This window comes from Python bivittatus, unplaced genomic scaffold (assembly GCF_059951505.1).
Source record: "Python bivittatus isolate LINGU-HERP-01145 unplaced genomic scaffold, Pbiv_v1 ctg000970_np1212, whole genome shotgun sequence".
Classification (NCBI taxonomy): domain Eukaryota; kingdom Metazoa; phylum Chordata; class Lepidosauria; order Squamata; family Pythonidae; genus Python; species Python bivittatus.
The window spans coordinates 3,817,569-3,830,874 of NW_028277121.1; the positions used below are offsets into that span (position 1 = coordinate 3,817,569).

Genomic DNA, 13,306 nt, shown 5'->3' on the forward strand with positions numbered 1-13,306 from the left:
CTGCTCGGAGGAAGCCGGCGGCCAACCGCCATGAGGATGCCCCGTAGACCCACTTGCAGCTGAGCAATGGGAAGGTAGAAGGACCTGATGCCGAAGGCGAGGAGGAGTGGGGGGAGGACAATAGGCTCCAGAATCCAACACCCCCCCTTTCTGTAGCCTGAAGGACTTATGATTCGCTATTTCATTATTCAGGGCTACCCCCCCCCCCGACCCCAAGGCCCTGGGGGAGCAGAGCCAGAATTAGGCAACGAAAGCGAGGTCTGGAGCACCAATGGGATGAGTCAGGGGTTCCAAGCGATGATAATGTGACCTGGTCAATGAAGCTGCCAAGCATGACGGAGCTCCTCTTATAGGTGGCGCTGGGTGTGCCTTTAAGGGACACCACGGTTTCAAAAGGCAGAGGTGGTGGAGGGTTTGGGGGTTCTTTTATTACAAATACATATACAGGAATTAATGAAAAAACAGAACTATGTACAGCTGTCTCCAGACTGTCCGGTTCCCAACTTCCTGTGCCTCTCCTCTCCCGCAGGGCTCTTTGCAAGCAGCCACCCGCACGAGCCCCTTTGAAGGGCTGCCACCCCTCCCCAGCTTTTCAGCAAGCAGGAGAGGAAGGGAAATCAGCCACTTCACTTTGGAGGGTGCTCGGCGCCTTTGGCCGTGCCTCATCGACCGTCCCTCTGCACAGACGGTGCACGATGCCCCCCTCCGGGTCCTCTGCCCAGCCTTCCTGGCTGCAGCCAACCATCTCCCTCCGTCCCGCCTGCCTTGGCTTCGGGGTGAAGCCTGTCCCTCCGCCGGGGCCTTTGCTTCGCTGCTCCCAGGGAAGCCTCCAGCCCACGCCCCCCCCCCAGGGCCAGGAACCAGCCCCTGCACTCCCAGCAACGGCCCTCCCCGCTGCCAACTTCCCGCCGTCCCTCCAAAGGCACTTGCTGCCTCGATGCCTCACTGCAGCACAGGCTGCAGGCAGCAGCATCTCTCCCACTTCCTCTCCCCCCTAGCAACCGAAGAGGGGGTCCCGCTCCCCCCGTCCCCAACACCTGTACACTGGGCTCCGCCACTGAGAAGGCTGCCTCCACCTGCCCCGCCGCAGAAGCCAGGCGTCGATGTTCATTGCGGCTCCCACTGTACAGGATGGCCTCTTGCGGTGACCCCCCAAAGAGTGCTGGAAGCCAAATTGCTTCCGAGGGGCTTTGATGGTTGGGGACTGCCTGGCTGGTAACAGTGGATGGGGGGTGGGGATGCCCTGCGAGGCTGGCAGAGCGACGGTCATCCGTGAATTGTTCACTGCAGCGGCAGTTCTCTCCTTTGGCTCTTCCCATGAGCACTGCGAAGTTATTGTGGCAGATTTGGGGTGTTTCACTGTTTATGTGTTTATGTTGTACCACAGCCAGTCTGATGTTTTGTTTGTAAGCTGCTGTGAATTTGGATGGACATACCAAACAAACGAGCATTATAATTTCCTTTTATTATTACTCTGTGCAGACATATATGGCAATGCAGAACTGAGGCTACCAGACCCGGACTGCGGGATTTTCCCTTATGGGCGGCGGGAGCTGGAATCCAAGTCAAGCAGATGCAGCGCCCAGCCCGTAATACATCCCAGCTGAGCAGACAGATTTGCTCAGATGCTTATCCAGGATCGGACAGGATGACCTCCTCTGCCTTTCCAACCCTGTGATTCTGTAATGCACGGAAACAGAAACCTTCCCTTTTCCTGCACTGATTCAGAGGAAAGTTAGGCTCAGGGACGCCTTCTGGTCTTGGTCCCAGCGAGGAAGAAGAACCTGCTTCTCAAAAGCAGAGGGGGAAAAGGAGGTGATCTGATTAAGCGTTGACGGTGCCTGGGGGTTCCAACTGGGTCCTTTTTACCAGGTAATAAAAAGGGCGTTGGGTGGACCTGCAGAACTGGGACGGCCTCCCACCTCTCACTGGCAGTGAAGAGAGGAAGGAAGATGACCATGATGGAGAGACGCAAGATTCATCGCCAGGGCATCGAGGTCATCTTCCTCCTGCCCTGCAGGCAGCGGGCTCTTCCCCACCAAAGTCTTCCAGGCACATGGCAGGTGGGATGTCAGAAAGAGAATACATTCAAGGCTTTTTTCTCTCCAGCGTTGGTTACCCTAAACCTTATTAAAAAGAAGAGCGTGTAGAGTATTGGCTCCCAGACCGGCAGCTAAGAGGAATCGAAGCATTCCTTTCCTATCTGCCGCTTACTTTATCCCCTTCAATGTTGAGCTGGCATGTTGGCATCAGATGCAAACTGATGACAATGTAATTCAAGCTTGAAATCTTTCTTCTACTCTGTTCTTAAAGAATAAGATTATGTTAATCACGTGGACCAAATGCAAGTATTTAAACTGACATCTAAGGAAAAAGCAGCTGGCTTTCAACATGGTCATTAGCTTATGGAGAGAAAGTTAGTTTAACAGTTATTGTTCGGGAAGCAATTGGATTTTATCTTCAGGAATCCTGAACGGGGACAGAGAGGGGACGGTCAATCATTTTGAAAGCAGAGGAGAAGCAGGTTTAAGGAAGCTTCCACCGGTAGGCTCTGTGGTGCTTAGCTCCTTTTTCAAAGCTTCATGTCTTTTTTCAGGAACGCCACCTTCATTGAACATGATCCTTTCCCTCGTACGATCCAGATTAAGGTTAATCAGACAGTTCCTTTGTAAGCAGTTTTCGTGTCCTTTTCCATTTACATTCTGGACTTCAACTTACCGACGGCAGGTTTATTGTTACAAAATTCTGACCACCAGGATGGCCTTTCCAGTATCTTCGGGCCCTGAAGAACTGCACCCCATAGATTTTTATAGAGCTGGAAAAACATAACAAAAAACAAGAGAAGTTTCAGTCAAAGCAGTAGGTTTCAACCTTTTTTAAAGAGTCTCCACTGAGTGCAGCAGCCCTTATAAATCTAAACAGTTAAATGGACAAGTAAAAAAAGAAGCCAGCCAACCAACCCAGCGTCTACTCTTAATCCAGATCTGCAATCTGGCAGACGGTGCGGGATAATGAAAACAAGGACCAACAGGCTGAAGAATAGCTTCTATCTCAGAGCTGCAACTATACTGAATGCTATCGTATAGTGCAGTATTAATGCAGCATCAGGGGTTGTGCAATATGGAATGTGAAGGTTGTGTTATATGTGTTTTATGTGTGTTATGTGTTTCATGGTTTTTATATTTTTAAAGCTGCACTGGGGTGGCATTAATTTTGTTGTACAAGTTGTACAATGACAATAAAGATTTCTATTCTATTCTATTCTATTCTATTCTATTCTATTCTATTCTATTCTATTCTATTCTAGTCTAGTCTAGTCTAGTCTAGTCTAGTCTAGTCTAGTCTAGTCTAGTCTAGTCAATGTGGACTGTATTCTTTCCTGCTTCTTTCTTGGGGGAATCACCCAAAAAAAAAAAAAATCTGGCAAATATGCCACATGGAAAGGTGCGGCTGCTAGGATTCTTTTTTCACTGCAATTATTGAAAGTAAAAATGCTCCTTTGAATCCAGTTCTTTCTGGGTTGCTCGCTCCACTCATGTCCCTTCTTAAAAAGGAAACAAAACAAGCAAAAAGTGGGGACCCCCCCACCCAGGCCAATTTCAGCTCGCGCTGCAACGTTCCAACTATCAGCTGCGCAACGACTGCTAGAGAAAGTAAGAAAATATTGTTTGAAAGTAACATCTGAAAATGACATTAGAATAGCTACACTAAACTGGAACTAGAATCTAACGTGCAAATATTAGAATATTATCACTTCTGTGTATCGTGCCAAAAAGCAAGAAGCATGTTATGACCCTTTATCATTTTATAGATAAAACGTTATCTAAAAAAGTTATGTAATTATTACATAATTTGATTGATGGATTTAATGTTTGTAAAATGCCACAATCCTCATAGATTCTATAAAACAGTAACGACTCTGAGTTAATTTTGAGTCGCTGGGAGTCGGGCAACACATACATTTAATAATAAACCCAAACATCAAACTTGCTGGATTTAATTAGCTTCTTGAAAGCAAGGAGGTTTGGAGCCACTGACACTTCTGCAAGGGAGGGGTCTCCTAAGGTGGGGGCTATCACCAGGAAGGCCTGCTGCCTGCTCTGTGCCCATGAACCTCGTGAAGACCGAGGTCCCTCATCTGCCCCTCCCGAGCTCCATTGTGGTGCTTCCTGATATAACCTGGTGCTGCACCGTGAAGGGTCATGACTGGCACTGCCATCTGTTGATGGCTGGGGAGTGCTGCAATCCTCTGAGAGGCAACACTTCCAAAAATCAATCTTTTTTTCTTTTTCTTTTTGCTTCGGAGCCCTTTTGCCACAGTCGTGTGGCTCAGCCTTAAGTATCGGAGACTGGGACACAATTCTGAAGTTCTGTGATGCAATTCAGAAAACGCGATCATGTCAGAAGCCAACTCTTCCTTGGCCCCCGAGGAGGGCGAGGCCCTGGTTACCTCTCCATTGGCCTTGCCAATTGGTGAGCCGAGAACAAAGTCGGGGGGAGCAATGACGTCCACCAGAGCCACCGCCTCATCCTTCAGCTAGGAAAGAGAGAAAAGGAAAAGAAGAGGAGTCGGGCGTTGTGCTGAAGAGTCCACGACAACGGCAACCCTACAACAGCAGCATAATTGACTGGGCAAATGCCTGTCCAGCCTCAGGTTTCAAGCTGTGGCCATATTTGCTTTATTTCAGAGAACTCGGTTCACAAAGTGTAGCTTCGTACTTTCATGAATGACACAAGGGTAGTAAAATCCAACGGGGAATTGCAAACAGCTCCAAAGGATCTCTCCAGACTGAGTAAAGGAGGCTAACATTGGAACACGCAGCTGAAGGTAGGCGGGTCGAAAGCGACTGACCCAAACTTCCCCCACCGCCACAGGGGCCTTGCTGGGAAGGGCAGGGAGGTCACCAACGAGGCGGAAAGAGAGGACAGAGCTTGGTTGGGGTCATGCCCGGAAGCTCAACATGGGGAGATTCAGGGTACGAAAAGCAAAGTCCTCTCTTACACGACGGACTGTCAACCTAACACCCATGCTCTTAAAAATCCACTGAAATCTGACAGGATGGACAAACGTTTGAGCGTTCGGTAACCTCAATCAAGATTCCAAGCAAGATTCGGGGTGAAAATGCTGAAACTTTGTTGAGTTGGTATCTGTTACATCTAAACCAGAATAAATAAAATAACACAATACAGTAAATAATAAAATAGGACATAGAGCCCAATTCAATACCTTTCCCAAAGGTATTTTCTGAAAAAAATCAGTGTATTCCCTCCCAAATCAGATGACTTTTACGATTTTGAATCTACTGTCTTTCAATCTGTATCTTTATAGGTATCACCCCCGGTAATATTTACAGCTTTCAAAGTCAACCACAGCTCACGCAAATCCATCTAACAGAGCAGGAATGCAAGTGAAGGCCAGGAGAAAAAGAATCCAAAACCTTTCACACAGCAGCGTGTTTCTTTGGGCAGCCCAGGAATACAAACTATGTGGAAGATCTCAGACGCCGCATTGTGTAAAAGGGTAGAATCTTGGGCAAAACGGGGAGAAAAGGAATGCCCAAAATACACATTCTAGTTGTATCTGCACTCAGTTCCCATTTTAAAGGGAGCGTGAAGAACTCTCACAACATTCCTGGGAGGAAGAACAAAAATCACGCTGCGTCCAACTGCTGGGCTACAACTCCAATTGTTAAGTCAGCTGTTTCTGTTCTGGGGTGAAACCTGAAGAGACACACTGTCAACCAAGCTACCGAGGAAAGCATCAAAGATGCAACCTCTGTGGAGAGTTAACTACTGGAGAGGCACAACCTTCTAAGGAGGTGGCAGGATAGGGCTCCTCGAGAGCAAGGGGACTCTGTCACACCTGCTGGATTATCCCTTTTTGACTGCAGCCCGTGGCTCCCACCTGCCAAAATTGGTCCAGATCTTCATTTCGACAGATTCCTTACGGTGCTGCTTCTAAAAATTGGATAAGTAAATTCCCTACATCCTCATCCAGATGTCTGAGCTTAAAGTTTATATTTCAAAGTATTTAGTCTATATTGGAACATACCTTTGAGCAAAGTTCTAGAATTGAATCTTGTATCAATTTACCAGCATTTTCACCTGACATGTAGCCACCTGAAATATATTTACAGCAATAACAAATTCAGAATGAAACAGTTCATTCATACTGAAGCACACTTTAGATCAGGGTTTCTCAGACTTGGCTGCTTTCAGATGGGTGGACTTCAACTCCCAGGATTCCCCAGCCAGCCTGGGTTGAGAAATACTGCTTTAGTTTTAAGTTCCTGTCAGATACATGCAGAAATCATTTCTGACATAAACCGAAGGTGCTGTACAGATGACTAAACGCTCTAGTGCCTTGAATCCAAGATATTCCAGACTGCAGCATATGGAAATAATTCACAGTGAATTCAACAGGGTTTGTTTCTGCCCAGGATGCCTAACGCGAGCCTTTCCGGGCATTAACATTTCCAAGGGTCACCCGGCTTCAAACCCGTTGTCCCAGGAGACCAGAGGTGCTCCCGACAAGCAGCAGCTTCTCCTAACCAGCAAACCTGTTGGCAGAAGAGTTTCCTCCTTTCCTACCAGTTTTGAGAAAGCCAACCAAGGCTTTTTTTTTTAATTTATCAGGCGTGTAAAAGAAGGGGCATCATAACTCAGCCTCTGAATGCCTGTTTGCCCCAAACAGAATTGTTGTTGTGGGGAAAATAGGAGGCAGGAGTATTAGCCATGTTTGCTGTCTTGAGTTGACTAGGCAAAGCTTCCTAATACTCTGCCTCCTGTTTTCCCCACAACAATAGAAGATAGGATAAAAATCTGACCACCACCATTTTCATCATCTCCACCCTTCCCCCTCAGGGAGGGAGGGAGGGAGGGAGGGAGGGCAAACCACCCAACTTCCAGGGGAGCTAGGCAGCGGGGCCAAGAGCAAAGGACACAAGAGCTGGGGAGCCTAAGTGGCCCTTTTCAGGTTAACGACCAAGGAGACCCGGAGGACAATGTCAACCAGGCCTCCTGACTTTCAAAGGTCTGGATTTATAGCAAACCGGAAAACGGGAGAGTCGAGCGATGGCTCGGTGGGGGCAGAATGGCCCCCTGGCCACCAGTTTAATGGAGAAGAGTGTTTCTCCAAATTGTGAAGTAGAGTTGTGGCTTTGGGAACTGGACCTTGGGACCAACGGCTGACTCGGCTGAGCCAAAAATTCTGCCATGCCTTTTGAATTTGTGGACATTCCTTTGTGAGGCACCGCCCTAAGGGTGGGTGTTCCCACACCTCTCACCAAATGGCCTTGAGTGCCCTCTGGGATTGCCACGAGAGGGGGGCAATGAGCCAAGGGAGGCCATCAGAAGTAACAGCCACGGGGGCTTTTCTCTGGGGGAAGGGAGGGAAAGGCGCGAAGAGGGCTTCTAGAGGGTCTGTCCAACCGTCGCCAGGGTTTTTGGGCCAGATCGCTGGACGGAACTTTGTTCTTTCAGGCAAAAGGGGACCCAGAGACTTTGCCAACTGCTGCCACCTAGGAGAAAGCAGGTTCCCAAGCTGCTCTTCCCAGGCTGAGGGCAGGACCTAACCTGGTTCAAAATGTCTCTCGTGCACGGAGGAGGACAACTGTTACAGCATCATGCGGAAAGGGGTGAGGAGGAAACGCTCCTGCACAGAGAGGTGCAGCACGTGGGAAGCAATTCAGAAAAGGCGCCTCGGAGCGTGGAGGGGCCTTCACGGGCAGATCCGAGAGGCAGCTGTGCCTCTCTTCCCACCATCACATGGCTGCCCACCCCCTGCAACAACTTGGGGGATCCTGAATCCAAAGGCTGCACAGCCCCAGTCCTGCATAGGAGCTTCTCATTAACCATTAAATCTTGAGCGTTCAGAGGCAGGGTCAAACGACGCACGCAAGTAGCAAGCGAACCTGCTGATTTCACTTAGGGCTCAATTTGGCCATGATTCTACTCAGGACAACCTAAAATAGGTTTTAAGTAGCAGAATGGAAGATTTAAAGTTTACCCTAAGTTAGTAAAGAGAAATACATCATCCTACTTTAGAAAAACAGTTATCACTAAAAAGCTAAAATGCAAAAGCACGGAGGCTGAAACTGCAAGGATGTCGTGTATTTCAGATTGATTATTAGATGGCGCAACTGGACACCTTAATTTCTAAGCAGGTTAGTGGATAAGATGAATTGTAAGTGCTTTATGACAAACATTTATGGGTCACAGAGCTCCTATGAAGCCAATCTCACCTTGGTAGAGTATTGCCATATGCTTATTTAAAGACCACAGTCCGTAGAGTGAACAAATAAGCTTCAGTACCGATTGAAGGCTTGCTGGTGTGCTGGAACTGTGCACGTGTTTATGGTATCTTTGTAAAACTGTGTGTTCAATAAAAGCTATGGCTAAAGAACGACAATAATACACCTGTGAAGAAAGGGAAAGCACAATTCAGAATGACAACATAATAGCGCAGCTACAAACATACCAAACTGTGTCTTCTTTAATTGTATTTTAGAACCACCATCTGCCCTTGAAAAAAGCTCACTTACACGCATGAACAACATCTGCAGAATTTACTGTCATCAGACATGGTGATGGGCACCTTCCTGATCATTTTCAAAGGGAACTGGACAAGGTCATGGAAGATCGCCAGGTGATCCACGATTGCCACTCTGGATCACTATTTACAACTGCCTGGCTCTTTGGCCAGGCTAGAAACCAGGAGAGCGTGAGTTCTAGCTCTTAGCCTTAGGCACAAAGCCAGCTGGATGACCGTGGACCAGTGCCTCCCTCTCAGACCTAGGGAGGAGGAGGCAAGGGCAAACCACTTCTGAAATCTTGCCAAGAAAACTGCAGGGACTCGTCCAGGCAGTTGCCAGAAGTCAACACTGACCCAGAGCTACTACCCTCCTGTCTATGTTGGCAAGTTTCCTCATTGCGTCTGGTTGCCTGTTCTGTGACACAGGATGGGAAACAGAGGACCTTTTGATGTGATCCAGAAAGGCCTTTCTGTTCTTAATATGGTACTTCTGCACTGAATCCAAGGGTTCTAACACAAGCTGCAGTTCTTAGAAATTAAGGTTCAGAGAAGTCAATTTGTTCTTAAACCATATTCCAAAATCTGGAATTAACTGCTTTATGAATTTTGGATAAACTGTACCTGGTTGTTGTAAAGATGATAAAGTACTCCTGGAAAGACGTTTGTGTAACCAATTCTGTCAACTCTTAGCCTTTGAATTACTTTTCTTTTGACAGAGGGGCAAGATTGGACAGTATGATTCTGCATAATCTGGTTTAATTCAGTATCTAAATTTTGAATTACAATGATCTGTACTACAAATACTTAAGACTTTTATACTGAACAAAAAAAAAATCTTGTGCTTTTAGATACCTTTTAATGATTTTTCTAGTTTTTTATTTATTCTTTTTCTTCCTTTTCTAGTTAGTTTTGCTTAATTTTCTCCTTTTACATTTATAATATTTTCTATTATGTGTATTATCAAGTTTAATGAAAAAAAATATGTTACAATTGCTCCCATGGAGCACATTTACCCAACCTGGTACACAGTTCTTAAACCATGAACTTGCTGCTGTTAGTTACAATGATGGCCATCAATTTAGGTCATTTTTAGAGGAGTGGACCCCTTAACCTTTGCCATTCCCTATGGGCCTACTTTAGAAAAATGCCAGCGTGTTTTCTGCACTTGCTTTGTTCCACTGCCCACTCATACCGGGTGGCACGATTGTTGTGGACAGCAGGTGCAGAGACCAATGGTCAAACAGAGAGTCACCGCACAGAGGCAAGTTACAATTCATGCCCTAAGTAGGATGCAAAGAGATGTGCCAGGATCACTCTGTGGCCCCAAGAACCTCCCTGCATGGGAAGGGCCAGCACTTTCAGGCCTTCACCATTTTTGGATTGGGAGATTAAGGGGCAAAATGGATCCTATTCCCTCCCTTCAGTTTTGGTATGTGATCCTCAGTGTGCTGTGCAAAGCCCAGTGGGGCCCAAATTGACAGCACTTGCCCCCTCCTGCCCTAGATACGTAACCTGAGTGCAGGGCTTGAGGACAGAATTCTTCCAGATTTGGGCAGGCAACTTGGGATGGTAATACATCGTACGACTCTCCAACATCCCTCTGCCATATTCCTTATATGTAACCCATGTATTTCTTTGAAGTGAAAAATCTATGCTGGAAACTACTCTGAATGCAACCCTGATACAGCCTAGGCTTTTTAATTGAACAATTGTCCCAACAAGAGGTGTCTGAAACAGAAGAGCATCAACAAAACATCCCCAGGTCTTAAGAGTTCCAGATGAATTCTATACTCGTTCCACAAAGCATGTCCATGGAATGAAAGTGAGTGGAGACTACTACCATCACTGATAGGAAAACACAGAACTCTATGAAATTAGAACATTAAATTTACCTGGCTATTGTTCTTTGCCTCAAAATCAGCACAGCCACATTCTTCCTGCTTTCTCAGTTTTTGGGTGCTTTCTTGGAGCAAGTAACAAACTAGCCACTTGTATGCCCTTAAAGAAACTGGAGAAAGGAACTGCAGTTATTTTATATATGCATTCAGGCAATTCAACGTAATCAAGGGGCCATGTTTGTACAGCAATACTTGTAATGAGCACCACCTGCACGCATTACGAGCATTGCCAGAAGTAAAGTCCACATGCAAAATGGATCTTTTCTTGCGTGCAGTTTTCTCTACTCCCGTTCATGAAAGGGATAAATAGGCACCGTGACCAAGAGGATACTAGAGAGGTGAATCCATTTCCACTGACGTAGAGAAGTTCCACTTAATGCACCAAGATCATGGCTGTTCATTTCAGGAACCAATTCATGGGCGTCTTCAAGTCACCACACAAGATGGCTCCCACTCTCCCCTCCAGCCCGTCTGCCACCTCTGCCTGGCACCTCCTCCCATCCATCCCCTGGTTGAGGAGGGCCAAACAAGATACCCAGGCTTTCCTGCACCCATTGGAGTGCTCCTGCTTCCCCACTCCAGGGAGCCATTCCTTTGGTAAGTTCAGACTTCCTACATTACCAACCCCATGAAAAGCCTGAAATTAAGAGCCAAAGTTCACCAAACCTTACATGGTGCCCAAGTGAGATGTTCTGTGATTTCAAGATTTGGATTATTTTACAGCACCTTACGTAAGTATAATTGTTGTATGCCGCCCAGTCACCTTGTGTGAGATGGGCGGCTATATAAATATGATTGATTGATTGATTGATTGATTGACAGACAGACAGACAGACAGACAGACAGACAGACAGACAGACATCTCTGTTCAGAGATCTGTATTTGAACACAATGAAGGGAGCCAATGTTCAAGTTCTCCAGAATGCTTCATCAGGCAATGTGTTCCAAAAACAGTGAAACATCTCAGGGATGAGGCAGGAACTATACGCTCTGGTGTTAAGAATTCCTAACGCAGGCTGCATCTCAGCTCTTCAGACCTCTCAAGGTTCTTCAATCCAAATTTCGTACAGCTGTTTTTACAGTCTCATGTTTGTATATCAAATGCTTCTCTGCATTTGGAAGCCAGGTGGGTTCTAACTAAAGTTCAAGCAAGGATCTACCACCTTTGTTATTAATTTAAGTCATCTCCCTTTTGGGGTTGTTGGTCACTCTGACCCTATGTAGTACTTTCCAGTCACTGATTAGGACCAGTTGCAGTACAATGTTAACTTCCTTGGGATTGTTACTGCTGGACTCACACCACTACAAGTAGTCCTTGAGTTATGACCATTCAATTCAGCAACCGTTTAAAATTACAACAATGCTGAAAAATGGACTTATTACTGATCCCCAAAGTTATGGCCACTGTAGCACCTCCGCAGTCACACGATCGCAATCTGGGTGCTTGGCAAGCCCCTAATCCTGAAAGGAGATCACTGCAGCACATCCAAGAAGGGCAATGGGAAAAGAGAATTACCTGAAGAGTCCATGAGGTCTTGAGCATCTGGGACCATGAATTTCTGACAGAGAATATCATCATAATCTTTTAAAAAATCAACTGATCTCAGAGGTGATGAAATAGGACCTGTAAATGAAACATCAATGACATCAAATCCAAATCTCAAGTCAAAATGCATGAATAATTATATATCTATTACTCTGAAACCCAGTGAAACTCAAACACATATTCATCTCTGTGTTCATGGTGCACTATATTGTGACTGAACTGTTTTCCTATGTCTCCTGTCTCAACTAAGCACTAAGGATCTCTTTCTTTGTGTGCCAGGAGCACACCGTCATCAGCAAAGAGGGTTTCTTGGATGACTGTATGGAGGCACTTTGACCGTGTGTTCAAGTGGCGAAGGTCAATCAGTACCTGATGTACACTCCCTCCTTCAGACCCCGGACACCAAGTGACAACATGCAGGCGAAGAACAGATTGAACAGGTCTGGGGCTAGCACACAACCCTGCTTTACTCCACTGCAAATGGCAAATGCAGCTGATGTATCACCGTTGTAAAGAACCTGTCCTGTCATTCCATCATGGAGTAGCTGAATCAACTTCACGAATTTTCTCAGGCATTCATAACATCTCAGGATGACCCAGAGAGCCTCCCTGTTTGTTTACAGTGTGAAATGCCTTTGTCAGGTCAGTGAAGACAGAGTAAAGAGGCTTGTTCTGCTCGATGCACTTCTCCTGGACTTGTCTCATGGCAGATATCATGTCTGTTGTATTCTGTTCTGGCCAAAAGCCACACTGCACCTCCGGGAGGTTCCTTTCCGAGACAGTGACAAGTCTGCTCGGGAGAATGCAGGCAAAGATCTTGCCTGTGATGGACAGCAGTGAGATACCCCTGTAGCTTCCAGAGTCTGATTTTCTTCCCTTATTTTTGTAGAGAGCCACAATGAGGGCATTGCAGAAGTCATCAAGCATCTTCTCTGTGAACTAAATGTCTTCCAAGATGTCTTCGAATGCCTGAAAGGTGTTTGGGTCTAGTGCTCTGTAGATCTCAGCAGGAATGCCATCCTGTCCAGTTGCTTTATTTGAGTTCATCTGTGAGATCGCTTTCTTGGTCTCATCAGTAGAGCGAGGGAGGCCTAGGGCATCCAAGACTGGCAGCTGAGGAATCTGCTGTAAGACATCATGATCAACTGTGGACGGCCTATTGAGTAGGTTGGAAAACTGTTCAGCCCAGTGGTTTTTCAGTCCTTTCTGGTCTTTGATCAGGCTCAACCCATCAGATGACAGCAGGGGGGTGCATCCTGATTTAGAAGGACCATAAACTGACTTTATGGCGCTGAAGAACTCTCTGGTGGGATGCGTGTCTGCACACAG

At 46.5% G+C, this 13,306-nt stretch overlaps 1 protein-coding gene across 4 annotated transcripts in view; it reads right to left on the bottom strand.

Annotated features, from left to right (window-relative positions):
- Positions 1–1,448: 1,448 nt before the first annotated feature.
- Positions 1,449–13,306, bottom strand: part of ACOX3 (acyl-CoA oxidase 3, pristanoyl) — a 32,351-nt gene continuing 20,493 nt past the window's right edge. For all 4 annotated transcript variants that reach the window (XM_088131246.1, XM_088131245.1, XM_088131243.1 and 1 more), the window contains 6 exons: positions 11,948–12,055; positions 10,426–10,541; positions 8,244–8,418; positions 6,053–6,120; positions 4,451–4,537; positions 1,449–2,815 (listed from right to left, as the gene is read on the bottom strand). In XM_088131246.1, coding sequence (XP_087987372.1) covers positions 2,696–2,815; positions 4,451–4,537; positions 6,053–6,120; positions 8,244–8,418; positions 10,426–10,541; positions 11,948–12,055 — 674 coding nt within the window. In that variant the 3' untranslated portion in view covers positions 1,449–2,695. The remainder of the gene's footprint in view (positions 2,816–4,450; positions 4,538–6,052; positions 6,121–8,243; positions 8,419–10,425; positions 10,542–11,947; positions 12,056–13,306) is intronic.